The 26,480-nt window shown below is 29.8% G+C and overlaps 3 protein-coding genes across 4 annotated transcripts; 2 read left to right on the forward strand and 1 right to left on the reverse strand.

Moving 5' to 3' along the window:
* Positions 1-3,529: 3,529 nt before the first annotated feature.
* On the forward strand, positions 3,530-9,988 carry LOC109797235 (GDSL esterase/lipase At5g33370). 2 transcript variants are annotated; one of them, XM_083073030.1, is made up of 6 exons: positions 3,530-3,891; positions 4,096-4,223; positions 5,218-5,460; positions 5,723-5,975; positions 6,868-7,155; positions 9,646-9,988. In XM_083073030.1, the coding sequence occupies exons 1-5, from the start codon at positions 3,654-3,656 to the stop codon at positions 7,104-7,106; spliced, it is 1,101 nt and encodes a 366-aa protein (XP_082929156.1). In that variant the 5' UTR covers positions 3,530-3,653; the 3' UTR covers positions 7,107-7,155; positions 9,646-9,988. The 2 variants fall into 2 exon arrangements, with proteins under 2 accessions (XP_082929156.1, XP_020212793.1); XM_020357204.3 differs by lacking the exon at positions 9,646-9,988 and having other exon boundaries at positions 3,531-3,891; positions 6,868-7,310.
* Positions 9,989-16,109: 6,121 nt separating this feature from the next.
* LOC109797344 (beta-glucuronosyltransferase GlcAT14B) lies at positions 16,110-19,920 on the reverse strand. The gene is made up of 4 exons (XM_020357355.3): positions 19,291-19,920; positions 19,143-19,218; positions 18,935-19,050; positions 16,110-16,746 (listed from the first exon to the last, which is right to left on the reverse strand). The coding sequence occupies exons 1-4, from the start codon at positions 19,850-19,852 to the stop codon at positions 16,232-16,234; spliced, it is 1,269 nt and encodes a 422-aa protein (XP_020212944.2). The 5' UTR covers positions 19,853-19,920; the 3' UTR covers positions 16,110-16,231.
* Positions 19,921-23,669: 3,749 nt separating this feature from the next.
* LOC109795904 (uncharacterized) lies at positions 23,670-25,683 on the forward strand. Its single transcript, XM_029271218.2, has 3 exons — positions 23,670-24,523; positions 24,613-24,901; positions 25,215-25,683. The coding sequence occupies exons 1-3, from the start codon at positions 23,960-23,962 to the stop codon at positions 25,217-25,219; spliced, it is 858 nt and encodes a 285-aa protein (XP_029127051.1). The 5' UTR covers positions 23,670-23,959; the 3' UTR covers positions 25,220-25,683.
* Positions 25,684-26,480: the final 797 nt, after the last annotated feature.

The raw sequence follows: 26,480 nt of genomic DNA on the forward strand, positions 1-26,480 counted from the left end.
ATTGTTTCCCAATTTCTTTGAGTCATTTAAATATTGTTTTACTGATACCTTGCATCCATTTCTCAGATTTTTTTTATTGGATTTTATGTTTTACGTGTCTCATATTTTAGAAGAAATGTTTATCCTATGCTATCAAGTGCTAAATAGAGATTTCAAGTTTGCAGCATGTATAATTGCTTGCACTATTTGTTTATTGGCAAAATTCTTTATAACCCAATTGATTTAGTTAAAATTTGTTTAAATTAGGTAACACTTATACTTTTCCTCCCAGTAAACCAAGAGATCATTCCTCAGGAAATTTTCCTTTTGTTGAACTTTATTATGTTCTGTAGTTAATAAAACCTGCAAACTTTCCTTGGTTGTACTTTTGCAAACTTTTTTGTTTTATATCTTCCGATATCTTTTGGATCATTTGGATTCTGCTATTGTATGTTACAACAACCAGGTTGTTTAAATCTTGTGTTGCTATTTACATATAAAATGCTTCAAGGTTGAAATGCTAAATTATCCTCTAGGCACCTTTGCAGTTGCTCTGTTGGACAATCCTATGCAGTCAGGGACCACTATTAGTTGTAAACTATTCAGTATTTTTGGGATCTTAACTGACCCCTTATTCTCAAGAAAAGAAAATTGCAATTTTGTGGCGGTTTAAAACTGCCAGATATGTTGAATCAAGAAAAATTTAGATAAATTTTGTGGCGGTTTTAAACCGCCAGAAAATGACAAACAAGTCAAACAAAAATGCATTTTATGGCGGTTTGAAACCTCCACAAAGAGGGCACAAAACCAGCGTTTACGAAATATCCGCCAAAAATAGTTTTTGTCGACCGTAGATCCGGCGGTTGTTAGTGACGCCGGTAATGTAATTTGTGGCAGTTTTTAACCGCCAGAAAAAACCAAATTAACCGCCACAAATCACACATTTTTTTTGTAGTGGGTGTGGGGTGAGGGGAAGGGGGGTGCGGGGAAAGGGATGTAAATTTAGGAATTTCATTTTTTTAAGGGTAATTTAGATATTTTATATATCTTTTTTTAAAAAAGGGTGTGTTTGTACGAGAGTGGAGGTGTATTTATCATCTAAAGTAGTCATAACTGTGCAAACGGCCCAAAAAGGCGCTGAGACATATCATTGGATCTTCTAAGATCTGGCCATGGATTCTGGATCATACTTAATGGGCCTTTATTGTTCTCTTTCCCACAAAGGCTCATGACATATACACCTCCATTTTTTTACAAGTACACCTCCTTTATTTTTTTTAAAAAAATTATAAAATATTGTCATTTTTTTTTAATTTTTCTAATTTTACACCTTCAATTTTTAATTTGCTAATTTCTTTTTTTCATAAATTTTTTGTTCTCTTTCAATTTTTACATATTGACAAAATAGGTGAGGTGAAAGAAAGGTAAGGGAGTACATGTAAAAATTAAAAAAAAAACAAAAAAAAATATGTGAAAAAAGTACTAAATAAAATATTATAGGTGTAAATAAAAAAAATATTTTAAAATTTTAATTATTTTTTTGAAAGGAGATGTACTTATAGAAAAAAGGAGGTGTATATATCATCAATCTCACACAAAATATAACATACATAGTTGTAAAAGAAAACTTCAATAGAAGTTGGGGAAAAAAGCTAAGAAAAAAAAGAAAAAAAAGAAAAAGTGTATATATCATCTGCCAAAAAGCAAATTAAAAGTTATGTATTGCTTACACGTAACCTTCATAGCATCGGTTTTTAATTTTTTATCACATTATTTATTTTATTTTTATTTCTGCTCTCTTCCCATCTTTCTCTTAATGACAAAAAAGCGTTATACAAAAGTTTCAAAATTAACATGCAAACATTTGTAGTTGACAATGTTCATTAATGCAACTTTAGCAGATGAACATAATTAAAATGCATAGGAGGTGAATAAATTCTGGTCAATGGCCATTTTAGTTTGTTTTCCTTTTGTCATGTTTAGCAAGTAAAGAAGGGAGAGATGATATTAATACTGTTTATTATATTTCCAACATTGGCAGAATTTTAATAGCAGAAGGGGAAAAAGGTCAAAAAAAAAAAGAAAAAAGAGGGATGGACAAATTTATAGAGTGGGGATAGATTTAGCTCAAATTTTAATTTTTTTTATTAAAATTAATAAATGCTCCTTTGACAAGATTTTCAAAATTTTCATGAAACAAAATTATCACTGAAAACATAGTTTAAATGTTATTATCTTCACTTTTATATATAAGATTCAATTATTTATTTTATTAAAATTAAGAAAATAATTAATTTAATTAATAACAACGAATTTATTTTATTTATAATTTTCTAAAATTACCCTTATATAATTTATATTTCTTAATTAATACTTATATATCTTCTAATTAATCAATTAAAGTACATATTTTATATTATTTATCTCTCTCAATTAATTATTTATATTTCTCCTAACTAATTAGAATATACGTTCTTTAAAAAATTCATAATTAATATATTTTACCAAATTATAAAAATATACATTAATTAAAAATATTTTAATCTAAAAATAATTAATTTATAAGCCAATATAAATTAGACACCATATAAAAGAATAAATAATTGATCTAAATTAAATTTTATAAATACAAATGAAGGCAATATTCATTATTAGATTTACAGTGAAATAAACACTTGTTTGAAAAGATTTTCAAAATCTTCATCAAACAAAACTATTATCAAACAGCATTATCGGTTGTTCAAATTAAGAAATATTTTTTTATAATGACCTAAATTATATATATATATATATGAGGAGGGATCTGTTTACTCTAAGAGTAAGTCTACATAAACTTATTTCGTTCAATAACTCATGTTCTATATAAATTTTCAACGATCTAATTGTTGAATTTTAAGTTTTTAATGTATAGATTAAGTTTGCAATTTTTTTAAAAAAAATTGAAAATTATTTTAGACTTCATTTTATTAATTCAAATTGACGGATAATCATATTTTATACATTGATTTGAATTAATGAAACGTAGTATCAAATGATTTTCAAATTTTTTTAAAATTTGTAAATTTGATCTATGCATTAAAATTTTTTAATTCAACGATTAGATTGTTAAAACTTGATATAAACCATGAGTTATTGAACGGAGTAAGTATAGGTAAATTTACTATTGAAATAAATGGTATCATCTCTCTCTCTATATATATATAAGTAAATATAGTTTTTATCTTACATGAAATTTATAATAATTGTGTGATCAAGTATCTTGTTATCGTGCAATTCGAAATATCCAATGCTTAGCGTGATAATTAAAGGTCCAACGCTACATAAAATAATTAGACTGGTCAATGTAGCAAGACATATCCATTCAATAACTCATCCCAAATTTTTAACAAAAATTAAAGCATGCACTGACTAAGAAAGTGTACGTTATCAATCGTACTTGCATGAGTTGCGTCTCCATGCGACCAACCCATCTCATTTATGCTCGTAAGGTTGCCACACTTTTTAGCGCTAAAACTTAAAACCTTCAATAAAAGAGCACCAAAAATTGGAAGCCCTGGCCTCATGCAATCATCCTATATAATACAACATTGGAAAGGGTCATAGAATATGTGAGTGGTACCTTGGTAAAGAAACCCTTTCAACCAAGCAAGTCCAATATCCACGGGATCTTTTCAATGGCACCTTCTATGATACTTGTTCTAGGATTAGTTTTAGTAGTTGGTGTCATTGTCCCTATAAGTGAAGCCAGGCCAAGACCATTCTTCGTATTTGGAGATTCTCTTGTTGATAATGGAAACAACAACTATTTGCAAACCATTGCCCGTGCTAATGTCCCTCCTTATGGAATTGACTACCCAACTCATGCACCAACAGGACGCTTCTCTAATGGCTTCAACATTCCTGATTTTATCAGTTAAGTTATTTTCTTTGTTCATATATATACGCAATTAATGTTTTGAAATTGACAAAGAATAATATGTATTCACGTAAAATGTGACTTTCATTCGTTAAACATTAGTTAGTTCAAAATTATATATCCTTACCTTCATTTTTATATATCATGACAATATTATAATTGATGTATCTAACTATCTTTAACGAATTGGATTGTTTCAGGTCAGCAACTTGGTGCTGAGTCTACAATGCCCTACTTGAGCCCAGAATTAACGAGAGAGAATCTCTTTGTTGGTGCCAACTTTGCTTCAGCTGGAGTTGGAATCCTTAATGATACAGGAGATCAGTTTGTAAGTTAATTAATTAATGACCCTCAACTTCAACTATTTTCTTTCTTACAAATTGTGTTCATAACACATTTTTTAATATTCTTTTTTCTAATATAGAGTCTGATTGACTAGAAAGACTTTAGAGAATTCCTTTATTAAAAAAAATATATTTTTCAATAGTAAAGTTTTAAAAAAATATTTTTAAACTTGTACTCAAACAAGTTTACACTCTTTTTTTATTAATTAAAACTCCTACGATTCTATAAGTTAGGGAATAAAACCTACGACAAAGATAAATTAATTAAAGAGACTAACATATATGGTAGAATCCACATGAATTTCACTTAACATAAAAAGAAAGTATAAAAAAAAAATGTTAAAAATTTGTTCTGTTAGCGTTCGTCTCACATAATGCATGCAGGTATAAAACCTTAAGCATGTTTTATGATAATGAAAGGTAGGTTTTCTGGTTGTGTTTTTTTAGAGTATCGTTACCTTCTAATAATTAATTGTTAATATGATTAATTTTGATGGTAATTACCATTTTGTATTCATATTTTTAACTTTAATAAAGCAAAACCCGTGACAAAATATTAGCTACTAATTGTTAAAAATGTCAATATTCATCTTTTTGGGTCCTAGCTAGATACATAGAACAACTTAAAAGGAAAACATTCAACAATTTAACCTTTTGCAGATACGTCTTATAGCTCATAGCTGAACCTAGAAAGAACGTACTTACAAAAACCCAATAACGACCCAAAAAGCATTGAGGCGCTAAGACATGTCACAATATTACTGGATCTCCCAAGATATGGGTATCGATTCTTGATCATACTTAATGGGCCTGGGCCTCTATTAATGGTCTCTTGTCACGTAATCATTTTATAAAAAAATTTAAACACATTACTTATTTTATTTTACATTTATATCTCTTCTCTGGTCATGTCATGTTTTTAAAAATTGACATGCGAACATTAGTAGTTGGCAATGGTTATTAATGCAAGTTTTGCAGATGAACATAATTAAAATGCATAGACAAATAGAGAATTTTAAAGAGTACCAAGGACGAGTGGGGCAACTAATTGGTGTGTCGCGAACCAAAAGACTGGTGAATGAAGCGTTGATTCTCATCACCGTAGGTGGCAACGACTTCGTAAACAACTACTTCCTAGTGGAGTCCACTGCTAGGTCTCGTCAATATCAACTCCCAGACTACGTCAACTTTCTCATCTCTCGCTACCGAAAACACTTGCAGGTATTTTAAATTAACTTTCTCTTCTAAATTTAAATTAATCTGTATATTATTGTAAATAATATTGTCACACCAATTAATGTATCAAATTTATATATCACACCAATTTGTCCAAAGTTCCATGAATACTCATTTTATAGATGAACATTAGTTTCTCACGTACTAATTATATCATGGTTATTACATGATACAAAAAGCATATCGAAAACAAAACAAAATATTTTTATTGATTACCTTCACTTTGAATTGTAATGATGCAATGCAGAAGCTATATAATCTTGGAGCGAGGAGAGTTATTGTGACAGGGACAGGACCATTGGGTTGTGCCCCTGCAGAATTGGCTAGGCGTGGCAAAAATGGAGAATGTTCTGCACAGCTACAACGTGCAGCAACATTGTACAATCCTCAACTGGAGCAAATGATACTTGAACTCAACACCAAAATTGGCAGTGACGTTTTCGTTGCTGCAAATACAGCGCAAATGCACAATGACTTCATCATGAATCCCCAAGCTTATGGTAATATATACTCACTGTCCATCTTTTATGTTAAGTAATTATATTAATGTATCACAATTGCAGTCATTAAGTAGATAAATTCTTATTTGAATAATTTTACTTCACATGATCATTTCTGTCTTGCACTATACTTAGAAAGTGTTAAATTACTTGACAAAGAGTGAGAAGGGAGATAGAAAAAAAAATGTTTTTCTTTTATACCAGAAAAAAAAATGTTTTTAATGAGTGTAAATAAATATTGGTGTGAAAAAAAAAATCAATATTATACTTATATGAGAAATGTTAATAATGTACTCTCTAAAACACTCTCTACTATTAGGTAAAATTTATTGAAAATTACAATTTTATGTAGGTTTTACTTCTTATAAATTTAAGGAATTTTTTCTCATAATTTTATAGTATTCAATAAGCAAAATAGTATGGTTAGTGTTAAAATAATGTTTATTTAGTAAAAAATATGTCTTATAAATATAAATTAGTTTTTTATTGTCAACTTTGATATATCATGTGAACTATGTTCATAGATAAAGAAAAATAGTATAAATATTGTAGAAAGAAAATATATTAGAATAATAGATAATAATAATTACTAATTATTTTTTAAAAATTAATAGTTCATATTATAATTAACTTTAAATTTTATTATATAAGTTTAATATGATCAATATAAAATTAAAAATCAGCATTATTCTGACTTTTAATATGATTATTCTGTTTATTATACATGATAATTTATTATTAGATAATAATGTAAAATTGTTTTATACCGTCAGTTTATGACTTATTTTCTCTTATTATATAAGTATTTAATTTTATTATAATTTTCTTCATTGCGGTCCTTTATTAAGAAAAAAAAATCTTAATTAAAATTTTATTTTGTCCAATTGAGTAGGATTTACTACATCAAAAGTAGCTTGCTGTGGGCAAGGACCCTACAATGGCATGGGGCTATGCTCTCCGTTCTCCAACCTATGCTCCAACAGAAACTTGCATGTATTTTGGGATCCCTTTCATCCATCTGAAAAGGCAAACAAACTTGTTGTGGAACAAATTATGTCAGGTTCAACAAGGTATATGAAGCCAATGAACCTTAGCACCATTCTGGCCTTGGATGCTCGATCACATTCATGAAGATTAACAAACCTAATCAATAGTGTGTTATCACTAACTTGGCATCAATGTAAGTGCATGATTACTCTTACTATAATCGGGTCTGGAGCTTGAATTTCAAGTTATTATTAGATTATTTTGACTTTGATGGAGGTTGTAAAATTGTTTATGCATTGAATTTGTCCAAATTTTATTTTTAACTCTTTAATCATTTTTCATTTGTAAGCATAATTAAGAAATTAAATAAGTTATTCATCAACATATTAAAGATCACACTTGATGAATTATATGGAGAGATCCGAGATTACACTTGGTGAATTGTCACTTGTAACCCTATTTATACAGCATGCATAAAATCAAGCGTGACCTTCATATATAAATGCGATACTTTATAGAAGTTTTGATGAAAACAAGTATTAAGAAAGATTGATGAAGAAAAAAGAGACTGCATTTTCAAGAGGACTTGAACTTCAGGAGAATATTCATGGGTGATTTGGAATCCATTATTTTGTAGACTATACAATTTATGTGTGGGCAGCGCATTAATTAGAATTATAAGATTTAGAATCACTGAGACTAGTTAATTAACTTAATTTAAACGTAAGTAATCAAACAAATAGGCTAAAATTAACTTAAGAATTTTGGCCAAGTTTTTTCTTTGAAAGTATGTCAATTCTCATAAAAGAATTGATTCCACCACAAAACAAAGACACTACCTTTGGAAAAAAAAAATTTGATTCTCAATAAGTACAACATTTTTTTTTCGTAAGAATCAATTCCTTTTTAAAATGAATCCATTCCCATGAGAAAAGGAATTGATTCCCTCTTGAAGAAATTGTTTCCTTCGAAGTTGAGGCAATTACTCTTAATAGTTTTCTTAATTAAAGATTTGATGTTGATATTGCTAAAATTAATGGTACATCTAGGAAAATTAAAGATAACTTTTTAAATAACACAAATCATATATATTTGAAAACAAATAAGAAGTTGATCGATCATTTTATTTATCAACAAAACTCTTGGAGATAGATCAAATTCTTAATACAAACCTTTCTATAATGCTAATAACAAATAGACATACGAGACAAATTAGAATTTGATTAGCGGAGAAAGCATTCATAGGCTTTGAGCTTTCATGGAAAAGGGTTAGTCTCAAACATAAAGGATTAAAAGTTTATTTTGTTCTTTAATTTATGATATATCTATTGTTTTAGCTTTTTTCTTTTTTTAGGTTTCTGAAATCTAAGAATGGATTTATATTAGATCATAGGACAAATTAATCAATATTTTTAAAATTTAATCAATTATATATTGAATCAATTTAGACACTAATTTAAGGGGGGTGTATTGGTTTAGGATTTCGTAGGATTTTAAAAGACTTTTTTTGAGTAAAAAAATCCATTGGTATTCAATCAGGATTTTATGTCACTTAAAAATAATCCAGTGGTATTCAATCAGGATTTTCAAGATTTTTTAAAGAGTCCATTAAAATCCATTGGTATTCATTTGAGATTTTTTACAACTTAAAAACAATCCATTGGTATTCAAAAATATAAGGATTTTAAAGGATTGTTGTGTGAGAGGGATTTTGAAGGACTTTTTAGTGTTATCTATAAATACCAAATTCATAAAACAATCCCATCCAAACCCATCGGATTTCGAAGGATTGTTTGAAGTGACTTTTCAAGTGAGTTTTTTATCTTTTTTTTCTATGCTCCTGTCTTCTCCATTTTTTCTTTGCTAATAATACTGCACTATTGTTCATTGCTCATATATAATATTGTAATATTGTTCTCATCTCATTCTCCTATTTTGTGAAACTCTGATATATAAATGATAGTGTCATTGATTTGTTCTATTTTTCTGTTCGTTCTCTTTAATTGACTTGCTTTATTTTATTCTATGTAGTTGAATTTGTTCCTTTATATAACACAAAAAAATGCTTAAAATTTTAACTTTTAAGTGGTAATTTTTTTTATAACACACATCAAGAAAAGAAAAAAGTGAAAGATGAAATTGATATTATAATTTCTACAATATATATATATATATATATATATATATATATATATATAAAAGATGAATTTGTTAGGGTTTCTGTGAGTAAAATGAGATGAAAATTGATCTTAATTGGGGGAAGAACCCTCTTAGCATAAAAATTGCGATTTATCTTCTTCCCTTAAGCTCCTCCTTTTATGACTCAACAATTATTTTATTTTTTTTACTATGAATTTTTCTTTTTCTTTTTATATTGTGAAATTAGGACTTTTTTATATTTTAAAAGAGAAAATTAACATAAAACGTTGCAGTATCTAATTTTTTAGGGTTTAGAATTTATGTCTTCATTAGCTTATTTTTTAAAAGAGGAAATATTGTTAAAATATTTGTTAGAATAATTTATATTTATAAATATCGTTAAAAATTATCATATAATATATAACTAAAATAATATATATATATATTCCTTATATCTAAATGCTTATTCTTTAAATAATAATAATAATAATAATTATTATTATTATTATTATACTAATATTATATATATTGCATATGTAATTAGGTAACTATTTTTTTGGTGGATTGTGGATTTCCTAATCGACGCCAATTTTTAGCTCCATTTCGAGGTGTAAGGTATCATCTACAAGATTTTGCAGGTCAGGGTAATCACCCTGAAAATGAGAAAGAATTGTTCAATCTTTGTCATGCGTCTTTAAGGAATGTGATCAAGAAAATATTTGGTATTTTTAAATCAAGGTTCACAATTTTTAAGTCAGCATCTCCATTTTTATTTAAGACACGAGTAGAACTTGTGTTATTATGTGTAACACTACATAATTTTCTACGTAAAGAATGTCGTTCTGATGAATTTCCAATTGAAGCGGTGGATGAACCTTCATCTTCAACGTTACCAATTAATGAAGATCATACTTTTGAACCTATTATTCAAATCCAGGAACAAGAGCGAAAATACGCTAATGCTTGGAGGACTAGTATAGATATGGATATGTGAGTGAATGCTATTTAAGAGGACAAGATATTATGGAGAATTATTATTATTATTATTATTATTAATTCTCTAGACATTATTTTTTTTTATTATTTTTGTCTTTGACTCTTTAAATTTGAATGTATGAAATTTTTTTTGAAATCTTATCAAATGTAAAAAATCCATGAAAATTCTACAAAATCTCACAGAATCCATTAAAATCCTGATTTAAAAGTCTTGCAGAATCCATTAAAATCCTGATTTTAAGTCTTGTAGAATCCTGCAAAATCTTAAAAGTCATGAAAATCCTGCAAAATCTTTTAAAATCCGTAGGATTTTTTTTAACTAAAAAAGTCATTTAAAATCCTAATCCAATACACCCCCCTAAGATTCAATAGTTCAATTACGGTTGAACCGTTATAAAGTCAATATTAATAAAATAATTATTATTATTAATACAAAAATAATACTAAATAAATATAATAACATAATATTATAACACTAAAAATTAAAATAAAATATTATTTATAGGTTCTTAACATTTAATGTATATGTAAAATTCTAAACTAATGATAATTTAAATTTAAGTTTTAATAAAATATAACAATTTTCATTAATAATAACAAGTTTAATTTAGAATAAAAAGAATCAAATTAATGTAATATAAATTATAAAAATAAAGATATTAAAAATACAAATTAACATAAATAATTAAATTATATTTGCATGACAAGTATTAAAAATAAGTTATTCTAATTTATAATTTTTATTAAATATCTATTTTTATTAAAAATATTTTAAATTAAATTAAAAAAAACTAATTAGATAAGCTCAAACTAGTTTGGCCAATTTTTTTACTAGTTTTTCACAAGTTCGTTGCAAATTCCAACTCAATTGATTGGTTATGGAAGGTTGCCAATTGAATCGATACTAGTTAAGGAAGGTTCCTGATTGAACTAGTTCAACTGATCACTTCAATTTTGAAAACTATGATTTTAATGATAATAAACATATATGTTTTTATAATCATAAAAAGACTAATGATATAAGACGAGTACATCTTATCGCATAATATCTTTAACAAAAAAGTTTTTTTTAAAATGTCCCTTACTTAGATTGAACATATTCTCTGTATTTAAATGAATGCTTTTATTATGTTGTTTAATATGTTTGACATTTCAATAATTTGTTTTAGATGTCTACCTTGACAGATAAAAGGAATAAGAACTTCTTAATGACCCTTAAAATTTGCAAACTTAGCTCAAAATTTGCAAGGTTAGAGGATTGACACAAGTTATAGTTCCTTCCTTTTTTAATCATAAAGGTAATAAACATCAAACAACATCTTTGATCAAATAAGAAGTGATTGACTATCCAGTGAAATGCATTAACAACATAAACATCAATATGCATCATCTCAAACTAATGCATAGTGGACTATCCTCATACAACATTCACCATTACAACTTAAGCATCATTCTTCAACTATAATTCATCTTAAAACATCATAGACAACTTTAAATATCATGATTTATATAAACAACTCATCATATTTCAACATATAAATAACTTAGAACGTCATACTTCATTTTAATATATCATGCCCAACATTACTCCAAGCACACCCGACATTATTGAGACAAAGAGGTTTCTGTCACGCTTATGTCTAACGTCAATCTTCCTACATCTAGTGTGGGTGAGGTTGAGAACCTCTAAGTCTCTCGCACTTTGTGTGGAAAACTCACACCCAGCCTCAATCAAGAAGAGAATTTCTACAAAACTCACGCTCGATGCTACTTAACCTGTACTTGACATCACTTAAGTAGTGATCCATTAGGCTGATCATGCTTGGCCCACACCTCTAGGACTCAACATCATCAAGTCAAATAATTTTTAAAATCTCACGCCCGGGGCCACTCATTTCACGCCTGACGTGACAAAGTCAAAGGATTCCCCACTAACTCATGCTTGACACTATAAATCTCACATCTGACATGATCAAGGCAAAGAGCCCCTTAACTTGAGTCACGCTTTACACAATGAAGGTGCGTTCGACGCGATGCTTGTTTTTGCATATAGTAGAACCACCTAATGTCTCAAAACCTGAAATCCAACCATCCATAACAACATGCAACATAACATACAACATATATAAATCATAAACAACACCAAACCAACTCAAAACAACACATGCAAACATCTAATACCAGAATCACTCAAGAACACTTCTCCAACTACACTTAGATTCATAATTTTCACCACTATAATCATGCAAAAATGATTCTTTAGTAAAAACAACAATTATACAACATCACAATTCAATTCACAAATCTTCCCTTACCTCTTGTTGATTCAAACCAAGAAAAGGATAAGAGAGGAAATAACTTATGCATGACCTAAGACTCGAGACTTCCAATAACTTCGAGAGCTTAAATCCTCCAACTAGCCAAGTGGATCAACTAGAAGAAAGGAAGAAGAGATGGGTTCTTAGTTTAGAAGAATGAGAAGAAAACTTGGGTTCAGGAAACTTCTTTCTATGATTTTCTAAAATTTGAACTTATGAAATTTTTGTCTTATGAAAATTTTTATATATTTTTCCTAAAGCTAACTCAACTTAATTATACTTGAGACTATTTTTTAGATAACTTAATTTCTTAAAATTCTTTGACTACAGAGTTCTAAAATAACAACATTAATCGCAATCAATAAATAAATCATGTATTACATATGATCAAATTAAACATCCAAAACTTACAATGTTATATCTTTTATTAGACTTTCATCTTTTAATGGAAAAGATTATCAATACTAAAATGATAGAATAGAAAAATTCATTAAGTGTACCCAATTTCATCTATGAAGAATCATCACAGAAGGAGACGTACTCATCCCAAAATTTAAGAATGAATACACCCATTAATATTTCAACACTCTGATTCAATACAAAAGTTATATATATCTTGCACTAATAGAAAAGTGTCATTTTCTTACGAATTTTCCTACAAAAAAATATTCGCAAATTTTTTTTTATGAATTTTCTTGCAATAATAATTTTATAAAAAAAATTTGCAAATTTATTTGCGAAATATAATTTACAAATTTTTTATGAAAAATAATCTACAAAATTTTTTAATGATCATAGAAATTTTTTTTCATGGTAAAAATTTACAGAAAATGTTGTAAGAATTTTATCATGTTTCTTGTAGATTTTCTTGTAAAAATAAATTCGTAAGTAACGTTTATTAAATGGAAGAAAAATTTTACAGGTAATTTTTTTTTTCTGCAAATTTTTCTACAAATTTCAATTTGCAGGAAAAGAAAAAAAAATACATATATATATATATATATATTTATTTATAAGTTTAAAAATTAAAAAAAAAATTCTCAAAATCTCACATCAAATTAAAAATAAAATAATTAAAAAATATATAAGTTAAAATAATACTCATTTTATAAATTAATTTTATATAATTAAGTATTAGATCTATAATTTATAATTTAAAAATTTAAAAGATTACCAATCACATGTTAAAGTTGAGGAGTGTGACTTGCTATTTATTAGGAATCAAGTATAACAAGTCTTACCGTTTAGAGGTGACTTGTATTTGTTGGTATATATGTCTTTATTGGCAGACGTTCGGCAACGCAAACCTAGAGTTGACGACCGCCGCCAAGCTTTTATTCACACGTCATATGTTTGATTTCGCTGACCTCACAATGTCGTTTCACCTTATTATGGTTCGCATACTTTTCTACTGTGCTACAAGCACGCCGAAATTTTTCTCACTAATTAATGACTATCAGATAACACCGAAAGGTTAGCAACGACTTATCTTTGAAGTTTTCAAGTTTCATTGACCGAGCAACAAGATCTTCAAACCAAGTAAAAATGAAAAAGTTCATTTTCACTAATTGTGATTTGTGAAAAATCAACAAATAACAAGACGAATTGCGATTTAGCCCCACACAATCAACAAACTTCTGCTTAGTTATCACAAAACTTAGGTGGATGGTGGGTAATTTTATATAATTTAATAATAATACAGCATCTTTAAAGTTTTCGTTGCCCCATTTCTAACACCAAGAAACTAACGAATAAGCAATTTGTAAATGTATATCGCTTTCTTCTCATAATTGTATGAAAACACTAGAGGTAGCTTTCAATTGAAACCTTCAACTTGACTAGTCAGAATCATTTCTTCTTCATGTACCCCACCAAAATAAATGGCAACTATGTCAACAATTAGTATCGCTTGATTCGAGAAAGGTAGACTATGCGGGTGGCTTCTATATAAGCATTTGTTGGCAATGAGATGAGTAAAGAAGGCAGAAAATAAAAGAGGTTAAGGAAGTCTTGTCGCAGGAGAGATGACATTGCTAAATGCGTAGTGTTGTACTATACAAAACCATGTAGCCAATGTCATTCTCGTGTGACACGATGTCCTACAACCACTTTCTCATAATCTCTTTTTAGCTATATTTATATTTAAAGTTCAGGGTTGAAATATTACGTATCTAGGATGGAAGAAGTTGAACTTCTTCAAGGCTAAGACGGCTGCAAGGATGATGAAGTGTCTATATAAACTTACGGATTGTTATTCATATCAAAAATGGATTGCTAGAGGTAAGGCCTTGCTTTTCTGATATAATTATCGTATATAAAAAGAGGACATAGATTTATATATATAGAGAGAGAGGAAGGAAGATTCTATTTACTCCAAAGAGTAAATTTATCTAAATTTACTCTCAATAATTAATATTTTATATCAAATTTTAATTATTTAATTGTTAAATTTAAAGTTCTTAATACATAAATCAAATATGTAAATTTTTAAAAAATTTAAAAATTATTTGATACTTTGTCTCATTAATTCAAATTGACGATTAACCATAAAATCATTTAATATGTTAATTTGAATTAATAAAATGAAGTATTAAATGATCTTCAAATTTTTAAAAATTTGCAAACTTAATCTATGCATTAAGAACTTTAAATTCAATAATTGAATCGTTAAAATTTGATGTAGAACATGAATTATAAATGGAATAAGTCTAAGTAAACATATTCTCAGAATAAACGAATTCCTCCTTATATATATATATATATATATATATATATATATATATATATATATATAAATCATACCTTATATGTATTCTTTGTTAACATATCTTTAAAATTGAATCGGTCATCAAACCGATTAAAGTGCTAAGAGGTCAATTAATGAATCACTAATTGAATCGCATAATCTAGTCTCTATAAACTTTTAAAAAAAATTGTTCATATTTTATATATTTCATACTTATAAATTTCAATACTCATATTATATCTCAAAAAAGTCTCCAAAAAATATAAGGTGTCAAATAACCACATGTTAGACAAAATATTATTTATTAAATTAAGAAATTATATTATTACACATAATTATTTAAAAAGAATACTAAATAAGTGACTATGAACTAAATTGAAATTACTCGAAAGATAATCCAAATTTATCTTTAAAATATATTGGATCTAATTTGTTAAACACTAATTCTTCAAAAGTATTTTTTTTTAATTGCAAAATTTAGGTCAAGGTAAGTCATGACCGAAGCAAGAAAAGTTCCTTTAAATTGGATCTGGTCATAGACACCCTTAACTTACTGTACAAAATTTATTTTTATTCCAATACAATTTCTCTTTTCATACGATCAACATCAAGCTTGTTCCACAATTAAGACCAGTAAAACTCAATCAGTACTCATTCTCAGTTGTATGTATTATGTTACACCTCGAACCCTTCAATACTAGTTGCTTATTGCTCGATGCAAGTGTAAAGGAGAGTAACGATGCCGAATCACAGACATAAACATCTCACATTTGCATTATTTTTAACGTCTGATTTCAGACTTCACTTTCTACACACCTACACTACCTCCCACCAAAGTAAAACGTGCAACAAACATTATTTAGTGGTTACTTAGTCAGTTGTTTCATTATTCATGTCACAAAATTATAGACTGTGCTTCAGCTCTGCTGTCTATATCATGCAACCAGATTTGCCTCAATTCTTCTCAATATTAAAAAAATCATGTTTGTGCTTTACACTCTCAAATCTCGATATATACATTTCCTAATGAAAAAACACATGACTTCACTGCTGTTGCCAGTAGGTTCTTGTCATACACACTGTTTTGGTCGAAAATTTTCATCAGACAACAGTGAATTTATCAAAGTTTCTAGCCTTTTTGAACCTGGGCCAGGCCTGAGGACAGTAGTATTACCTATTACAGAACAAGGATCACTACCATTCTCCCTGCTTCCTATGCACCAGCCACCTGGAACAACCATCCCAGGGCCTCTAGATAATAGCTCTGCATCAATTTTGTCCAACACTGGATCATCTACCTGGAACTTCCTTGCAAAGGGGGCGTTGCTGTCAACCATCCTTTTCATGTCATCAAGAGAAAGGTAGTGGGGATGTTGCTTGGGAGGATTGTCCCAAGAAATGAAGTGAAGATCACTATTAACAGTTGTGTTCTTGAACTCTTGAGCATTACAAATGACAGTGTGGAAGTACCCTTCAGGGGAAGATATGAAATTAGTGTAGTACATGAGAGCAGTCCGTGGTAGGTTGTCCCATCCCCATATACAGTAATCAATGAAAGATCTTGATAGAACCATCCAAGCCGAACCTAACGAGAGAGAAAAGATTTCGGCCATCATATATGAGTATCTCAGGCACATAATCTGAACATTAATATAATTTCAACTTTTGAGGATTGTGTCAAGGTTAAGCATCGTCATAAAAAAATAAATGAATAAATAATCAAGCAACATGCAATCAAAGAGCCAAGTTCTTAACTACTAGAGAGGATAGGTGATAGTCAATTGTGTGGATGTGGGTCTACAGGTCCTTGCGCTCCCAGGGGACTCACTGAAGCCACGAAGGATGTTTGGTTAAAGGAATAAAGCCTGTATGAGAGGTCCAAGAGTGTAAGATGCTGCAGTGTGGAGGACTTTGTATACTAATTGGCAGTGTTGTTTGACACATTCTAGAAGAGTTGTATTGGGCTTTTTGTCTTTTATGTGTTTGGTATTATTAGTTATGCTTCCTTTTATGAACGAACTCTCTACTTCTTCCTAGAGGTCTCAGCCCTCTAAGTTGAGGTTCGTATCACAGTAACACACTCCTAACATTTTAATGCTTTGATTGAAAATGTTCTCATGAAAAATCCGAATACGTACTATAAAAAAGAATCTCAAAAGCACCAAAACTGGATCATTAGCAAAACCTTACAGTCAAGTTGATCAGTTGGGTGCACCTAGCACTCTGGGACCTGATCCCAAGTAGGACCATGAATGAGTTGTCCTCAATGATGTGAAACAGAAAAATGTTGATCTTGATCTTGGTTCAATAATTTAAGCTGTGCAAAAGATAACTAATACTGCGGAATAATAATCCCCCGCTTAGTTTTCCTTTTTCAGTCATAATTGTTATGATCTCCACCAAAAATAATTGACATGACCAAAATAAGTGGTATAATTGCAACTTGCAAGTGAGCAAGAAGCCATATCCCCATCGGATTTCCTGCATCATACCCTGTTTCACTGCCTGAAAAGCATTTTATTGCAACACTAACTAAAATCCTATGTATACTTAAGTGTTCTAAAGGTATAAATTGTTAGGTGAAGGCACTTTAGTGATTTTACATTTCTATCACACCACCTCATGCAAATAGCCCGTCGGTAGTGAAGAGTGGATAATACAGTGGTCCACCTCAACCAAGATTGAACCTGTAGACCACTTGATCACAGAGGCTATAATAATATCATACAAAAAAGATTAATTGTTCCAAAAGCTTAAACTGTTAGGTGAAGGAACATAAATGGTTTTATATTTCTATTAATTTAAAAATAAAATTGTTTCCCTTAAATAAGATGAAAACTTTATGCCAGCAAAACTCAATGCCTGCTGGTATCGTCATCTGTGCAAGACATCATCCTATCAGACAATCATATGTGACTTCAATATTTTCCATGATCCAAAACCAGATCAAAACATATTCTATACAGAGCATAGTTGTCGTTCATTCTTATCTTCACTTCATAGAAATAATCACCCATAAGGCAATCAATCACCCTTTCTAAACCCTAAACTAAAATAAACAAACTAAAGAGTTAGACACAAGTGAGTAATGTACCGAATTCAAGGTCAAATTGTTCAAACAGTTCTTGAGTTCGATCCTTGGTAGAAACAATTCTTGAATAGACTTTACTTAACTTCTGACCGAATCAAAATAGTTTAAGATCAACTCTTAGGACATTAGTGCGAAATAAAAAAAAATAAACACAAAATTTCTTAAGCTTCAACAATTTAATTGATCACACCAAGTCCAAACCAAAACCTTCCTTCCAAAAAAGAAAAGCCTGACTCCCGAGCAAGCTAGACCATAAATCATCAAATTTAAATAGCAACCCACAAGGTTCAAAATTGCAATAACAGTCACAATTTCATTGCGATTCTTGACATTGTGAGGAAGAGAAATGTTGGGAACACATCCTTTTAAACATAAGGCTGTCCATGAATTGGATTTTTAAAAATTCAAACCGAACCGAATTAACCATCGATTAATTGAACTGTTTTTTATAAAGTGATTTTTTTTTTTTTCATGATTTATAAGTTTCCAATCAATAGAAGGGGAATGTCCTAACAAGAGTATGTTGTCATCGTTAGCACTCTTGTAAGAAGTTGTGTATAAATGCAACAACAATTGTTGTCCCATCCCAATGAGAGTCTAAAAACATTGTGGGGTTGTGTCTAGCTTAAAACCGTGGCAACCCACAGGAAAATATATATATATATAAGAAAAGGAGGAGCACCTGTGAAAAGTTTAAACGCCGTTGGCCTACTTCTCCTCTGCGTAATCCAGAACACGTCTTGCTTCTTAGTCATATACAGCCCCGGATCAATAATTATCGGTCTCGCCCGTTGATGACTACACATGAACAAAACATTCAAAGCCACGGAAATTAAGAAAGAAAAAAAAAGAGGAAACAGTTAGTAAGATTAGTTGAATACATGACTCACTCTTTCCAGCCAATGTCACTGGTGTGATCGATGAAATTAAGATCGCGCGGCAAATGCGAGAACGCGTGGAGCAGATCTAGGAATCAGAATGAAGCCATTACGTTAGAGAGAGAGAGAGAGAAGGAGAAGATAGTGTTCGTTAGTGTACCGTCTTGCGTGACGAGGGGGTAATCGGAGGCGCTGAGGTTGATGAACCAATCCCAGTCGTCGTGGTCGGTTAAGGCGAGGGCGGCGGCGTGGAGGGTGTTGGCGACCATGGTGGGGCCGCGGTAGGTGATGAGGTTGGGGTTGGAGAGGACCCTGACGTTGCGGAATTTGAGGAAGGTGAGGTGGTGGGTGACGTGGCGGTGGAGGAGGTGGTGCTCGTCGGGGTGGGAGTCGCGGTCGAGGTGGAGGAGGTAGCGGTTGCGGGGGTGGTAGAGGGCGGAGAGGGTGCGGAGGAGGGCGGGGGCGTGGCCCTTGGAGCCGGAGATGAGGTAGGCGAGGACGGGGGGGAGAGGGGAGGGCGGAGGGAGGGGGAGGGGCCGCAGCTTGGACTCCACGAAGGGGCCGGAGATGGCGAAGGGGAGGATGGCGTCGGGGGTGGTGACTGTGGCGGCGAAGATGAGGAGGAGGCAGAAGAGGGAGAGGAGGGAGGCCGTGGCTATTGCGGGGAAGATGCACTTCCGTTGCTGCTGTTCCCAGCTGTAGTAGTGTTTTAGTTTCTTCATTGTCTCTCCTCAGGATAACTCCAAACCAATCGATACTCTCTCTCTCTCTCTTCTTAACGATAACTTCTTCTTATTCATTTCATTCCATTTAATCCTTATTTAATAAAATATAATTAATTGTTAATATATATTAATTTTACTCCATGATTACAAGGAAAGTATTAGTTTTATTAAATGATACTTTTGCCTTTATTTTGGTTTTCCATTTACACACAGAAACAATATCATTCAGGGATCCTTTGCCATTTGGGTGTGGTTTCAAGTTTCAATTCCCATCGGGTTGGTGATCAATTAATTGGTTGGTGATCAATTGTAAGGAGAGTTACGGCTAGATGCAGCTAACGATTTATGTATGCAAAGCCAAATTGCTAAATGTCATGCCAAGTGATGGAGACTTATGTTTTTTTTTTTTTTTTTATCATTAATTATTATGGAAGTTTTGTTATTACCATTACATATTTTTGGATTAACTATTATTAAATTTTAATAATTATACTTCAAAATTAACTTCATCGAAAATCATGTCAAATAAATCACTTGCTTCGCAAAAGGCTTGGGTGTTTAACCGCTTCATCAGAGTATAATAATTAATGGTGTTATCGAATCAAATATGATAAATCTCATAATCAAAATTAAATTAATTTGGTTAATTATTTTTTTATTTTAAACCCCAATTAAATTAATTATAATTTATTTGATGAATATATTTTTTAATAATTTTTTTAAACAATTAACTATAATGTTTTTTAAATTTTATTACTTCGATTTTTCTTCTAATTTTATCCTTTTTTTTCCATTGAGTTTTCTGATTTAATATGTGGTGTTACCAAGTGTCTTTGTTTAGTTATATTTATTAGGTATTTTTTTTAATATACTTATTCTTGTTAGAAAATGAATCTAAGAGGTCTTTGATAGGAAGTCTTTTATTTTCAACTTCTTAATCCTCAACTTCCAGAGTGTCAAATAGTTCGATATCAAAATTAGTAAGTAATTATAGTAATTGAGTGTATTATATATATATAATATGTAATTGAAGGATTGATACAAATATATTTATAGGTAAAAAAATGTTACCGTTAAAGATTTTATTATTAAGTGTATTCAAGTTTCTTTATTGTCTTATAACAATTGAACATTACTACTTACAATAATTGTGATGAGAGATGTAATTTTGACTAAATTATTCTTGACTATGCATTGATTGTTCTAATGAGGTAACCAATCATACATAAAATCTTTTAAGTTCTTTTATAATTGGGATCGACAATTTATCAACTTCAAAGACCGATAACTTATCGACCTTGAGATCTCTCTGGTATAATATTTTAGTTAAATAAATTAATGAGATATATAAAATTATAAATATGATAAAAAAATAATTAATAATTAAATAAATAGTCATTAAAAAAATAAGAAATATTTTTTTACATTTGATGAATGGAAATGAAAAAGATAATAAATAGGGATATTTTTTTTAACATAATATTTGTTTATCACAATCCAATAAAACAGGTCAAATTAATTGGATAATGCTTGGATTGGTTTGTTTCATATTAATTTAAAAAAAATCAAAACTCAAATCATACTAATCCAATTTTGATTGGAGAATTACTTGGGCTTTCATATGTATCATGGGAGAGTGAGCAGGTGGGATTTCTCTCACCTTGTTGAGCGTGTCAAAGGTAAGCTGGCTACTTGGAAGGGGCATTTGTTGAATAAGGCAGGAAGGTAACATAAGCAAATGCAGTCATTGCCTCACTTAGGTTTTTAAGCAGCCTCTCACTATGGTGGTCCTGTTTGTGGACATTCATGATGTAGGTCTTAAGGTTTAGGATGTTTGGCATGGTACTTGCTTGGAGTTGTCTCGGTTGCACACTCATTTACCCGAAGAAGTCGTTCAAGTTGTCTTGGACATTCGGCCCACTCTGGTTCCTCATATTCCACACCTGTGGGTTTGGACGTTGTCCATATCAGAGTATTTATAATGAGAGTTATTTATAAATAACTCTTAATTACTTTAAATGAGTCTTATTATGTCACATCACTTATAAGTAATTTATATTATGTTTTTATAATTTTTGTTTTAATACAAATTGTTTATAAACATCCCTACATTTTTACAATTCATACTATATTTTTTGACAATTCATATTATACTTTATGATAAATTTTTTAAAAATTAATTATTATAAATAATATATAAATATGAATAACAAATAAAAGAAATTACATAATAAAAAAATTATAATAATAAAAAGAAGTACCTTAATATATCCTACAATGAGAAACTAAAAAGATTATTTCATTTGAGAAAATATTTTCTATTTTTATCTTTAAAAATAATTTTTATTTTCAAATTTTTAGATTTAGAAAACTTGTTAGTTTGTGTTCTGGTTTTCGATTTAGAAAATAGAAATACTGAAAATGTGTTTGATTTAATTATTTTTTAATAAAATTTTATAAAATGTATTTTTTTTTATAAAATGTAAAAAATAAAAATAGAAAATAAAATGTAAAAAATAAAAATAAAAAATAAAATGTAAAAAATAAATTTACGAAATGTATTCTCAACGTGTCTCTCGTTCCCTCTTTCTCTCTCAAGGTCTCTTTTTTCTTTCTCTCAATTTCTCTCGTCTCTTATTCTCTCTCGTGGCTGGTAGGTGGTGGATGGTGGGTGTTGGCCGTGACTGGTGGCTGGTGGGTGGTGGGCGACGACGCTTGTGTAGCGACGGTGGCCACAGGAACGACGGCGCTGGTGCGACGATGGTTGGTCCAGATGTTAATGATGTGTTATTCATTAACTTACAATAAAATATTGGCTAAAATATCTTTCTACCCTTATAAATTCATTGACTTTAGCTTTTAATTTTAAACTCACATTTTTGAATATTTTTAATTTTTATCGTTACTTTTTTTGTAACATTATAGTTGTATGAATTACATGAACTTATTAAAAAAAATTTGGATGATGATATGTCACATTATGATTTGGGAGGAAAAAATAAACGGTATAGATAATTTTGTGAACAATCAATATTTATTATGATTAAAACGTCATTGAGATAACCGGTCAAGTTATTAATGATTAAATAGTAGACTATTAAATGACATATTATCATAAAAAAATCAAATACATCATCGTCACGCAAATTTAATAAACTTATATCACTCACACAGAAACAATGTTATAAAAATATGAATGGTTGGACTAAAAAAATTATATATATATATATATATATATATATATATATATATATATATTTAAAAATGTATATTTTAAATTACATGAATTAAAAAGTAAATTAAGTTAAACTATACGAGCTTAAAAAATTATTTTAGCCAAAAAAAATTATCAATACTTAATTATTGTATATGTTTTTTAAAAGATATATATATGTGTGTATATATATATATATATATATATATATATATATATATATATATATATATATATATGTGTGTGTGTGAGAGGAATTTATTATGAGAGGGTGAGAGGGTTAAAATATAACACTTAGATTAATTTTCTCTCACTTGATTAAATCCCAAATTTTCTCTCACTTGATTAATCTAAGAGTTATATTTTAACCCTCTCACCCTCTCATAATAAATTCCTCTCACTTGATATGCTCCCTATATGTATATATATATATAGACAGAGATAGAGGACATTGATCGGACAAAAATTATAACCCAAAAAATTGTTCTTGTAATATACAGATTTAATTTTTAAAGCTCAAATCCATTAAAATTAGTTGATAATTTTAAAGCTTAATGGTGCGGTAAGTTAGTGGGATAATCCAAGAAATAAAAAATGTTTTTCATAACCACCCATTTAGTTTGTAGTCTAAATTTACGCACATATTTCTATCATTCATAATTAACATACAAAACAATCATTCCAACTTCTCTTAACATTCCCTCTTTTCACTCTCAATCCTACATCTTAAATTTGTTTCATGCCTAAACATGTCAATATACACACAATTTCAAATACCCATTTCGAATTAACTCGCATCACATTTACATGCATATCTAATTCACACCCTATTTTGCAAATCATTTGTAGGATCCCACACACACACATACCATTTTGATTCAAAGTGGAGAATGGAATTCTTTCAAAGGGCCGAAGTGGTGCGCCTGAGGAGTCACCATGACAAATATATGTTGGCAGATGACGACGAAGGTGTTTTCCAAGATCGCAATGGTACCTACAAAAATGCTAAGTGGACCGTGGAGATGGTAGAAGGTTCCAACTTGATAAGATTAAAGAGTTGTTATGGAAAATACTTGACAGCCTCCAACATGCCATTTTTGCTTGGTGCCACGGGGAAGAAAGTGTTGCAAACCCTTCCTCCAAGATTGGATTTATCTTTGGGATGGGAACCCTTAAGAGAAGGTGTGCAAGTAAGGCTTAGGACCCGTTATGGTCAATACCTACGTGCTAATGGAGGCCTACCACCGTGGAGGAACTCCATCACTCATGACATCCCACATCGAACATCAACGGCAAATTGGATTCTATGGGATGTGGACCTCGTACAGCTTCGACCAACCCCTCCCAAACCAATAGAAATCGCCACACCCAATACTTCTATGGATTCTCCTCCCCCATATCACCATGACTCTGCTCAAATAGACCTCAAGTCTCCTAAATTATCAATTCATGAGGTTAGATAAAAATTCAATCCAACATGCAGGTTTTGTTTTTTTTAGTATGTGTATATATATATATAATAACCATCATGCCTTTTATGTAGCAAGGAGATGTAGAGGAAAATGCTTCACCAAAGAAAGATGGAAGGATTATATTTTATAATGTGGGAGATGAACATGGGAGTGTTCCTATTACAAGTGAAGAAAAATTCTTTACATTCAAAGGAAGTAGTGTGGATGATTTGAAGGAAAAGTTAAAGGAAGAGACGGGACATGATGATATTATTGTATGTTGCCGCAATCCATTTACTGCAAAACTTTGTCCCCTTCATTTACAGCTACCTCCAAACAACACTGACATGCACGTTGTTGTGGTTACTCCCTCCTATAATGGTCAGCATTTTTCTACCTATTTTTCTTTCTGTACTCCCACTTTTGCAACTTAACATTCTTTCTTCTAAACCAACATGCTTGTCTAATTTTGACATTAATGGTTTACAAATATTTATGGCAACAAACTTCTTTCATTTCAACACAAATTAATGTTATTTTCTTGAAGAACAAAGTGGAAATATTATACAATTTTTTAATGTGTTTAGATAATGCCCAACAATCGATTCTATTCTTAAAATTATGGTGATACCATAAAAAATAATTGATTATTTCTCACCATGAAATCAATCCCAACACACTATTTATATTTCAGCATAAACAGTTAACAAAGAAGATGCTGACAAATCAATAGGTGGAAATGCATTGTGAAAATATATTTTCACAAAAAGGGGCTCGACTCAACCCATGTGTTTACTCTAGGAAGAAAAATCAAAATGAAAAAAGAAGAAGAAAAACCTTAGAAAGAGGAAAAGGAAAGTGGCATGGACTTTTTGTGAAACACTGGCAACAATAAATTTAGTTCCCAAACATAGTATTCCTTCTTCGAATTTACAACTTTAGAACTCAATATTCTCATGCTGAAATATGTAATTTCTTCCTCACACGCATCGAAATGTTGTAACATTAAATGTCTTACGTACTATGTCCTCCATTTAAAGAAAGTGTGTAAATGATCAATGTAAAGGAAATATTTATAACTGTTATCTTATTGGAACCTATCCTCTTCTAAATTTTTGCATATTATCTATCACTAGTTTGATCCGAAAGGAATCATGGTCTCAATTTAGTAATTTACTGAAATTTAATAATAAAGATATTCTTATTCATTCACTTTAGAGACAATAACTTTTTTTATTGTTTTATGTTAACTTATTTTGTAATATTTCATCTTCACTATTTCATATCTTGCATTGTTTCATACTTTCATGCTATATTGACTTATTTCACACAAGTATATTTATTTATATTAACTTATTCTGACTATTTTAAAACAAATAAAAACTAGGCACCCAAATTAACTGAACTGATCAATATCTTATTTAAAATTAACCAACAAATTGAAATGTCGTTAAAATTTTAATAAAATTAGAAACTAAAGTATACAACATTATTATGTTTTTATTGCGTATCTAGACCAAATTCCAAAAACATGTTTTCATCGCCACACCGTGTATCTGTATACAATACACAACAGAGACATTTCAATGAATATTGCAAAATCACACCTCATACTACCAATTATTACACAACAGAAATAAATTATCGTTGAGTATTGTTCACAATAAAAAATTGATTTCTGTTAAATATATTTTTGTCCAAAAAAAATGACAAAAATGTTACAATAACAAAGCCCTTTTTTATATTTTTGGTCAATGCCGCATACTAAAATTTAGGGCCATATTGTGCATAGACATCGAAAACCAATAATTTGGCCCATTACACTTATTTGCACTTCAGTCCAATATCAGTCCCAAAAAATTGAAAAGAAAAACTCCAATAATAAAAATCATTGTAAGTACTATATATATCACTTAACACGAATGATTCACAATACAAGTTATTCCGTGCAAAAACGAAA

Source organism: Cajanus cajan, chromosome 4 (assembly GCF_000230855.2).
Source record: "Cajanus cajan strain Asha chromosome 4, NIPB_CcT2T_4, whole genome shotgun sequence".
NCBI classification, from domain to species: Eukaryota; Viridiplantae; Streptophyta; class Magnoliopsida; order Fabales; family Fabaceae; genus Cajanus; species Cajanus cajan.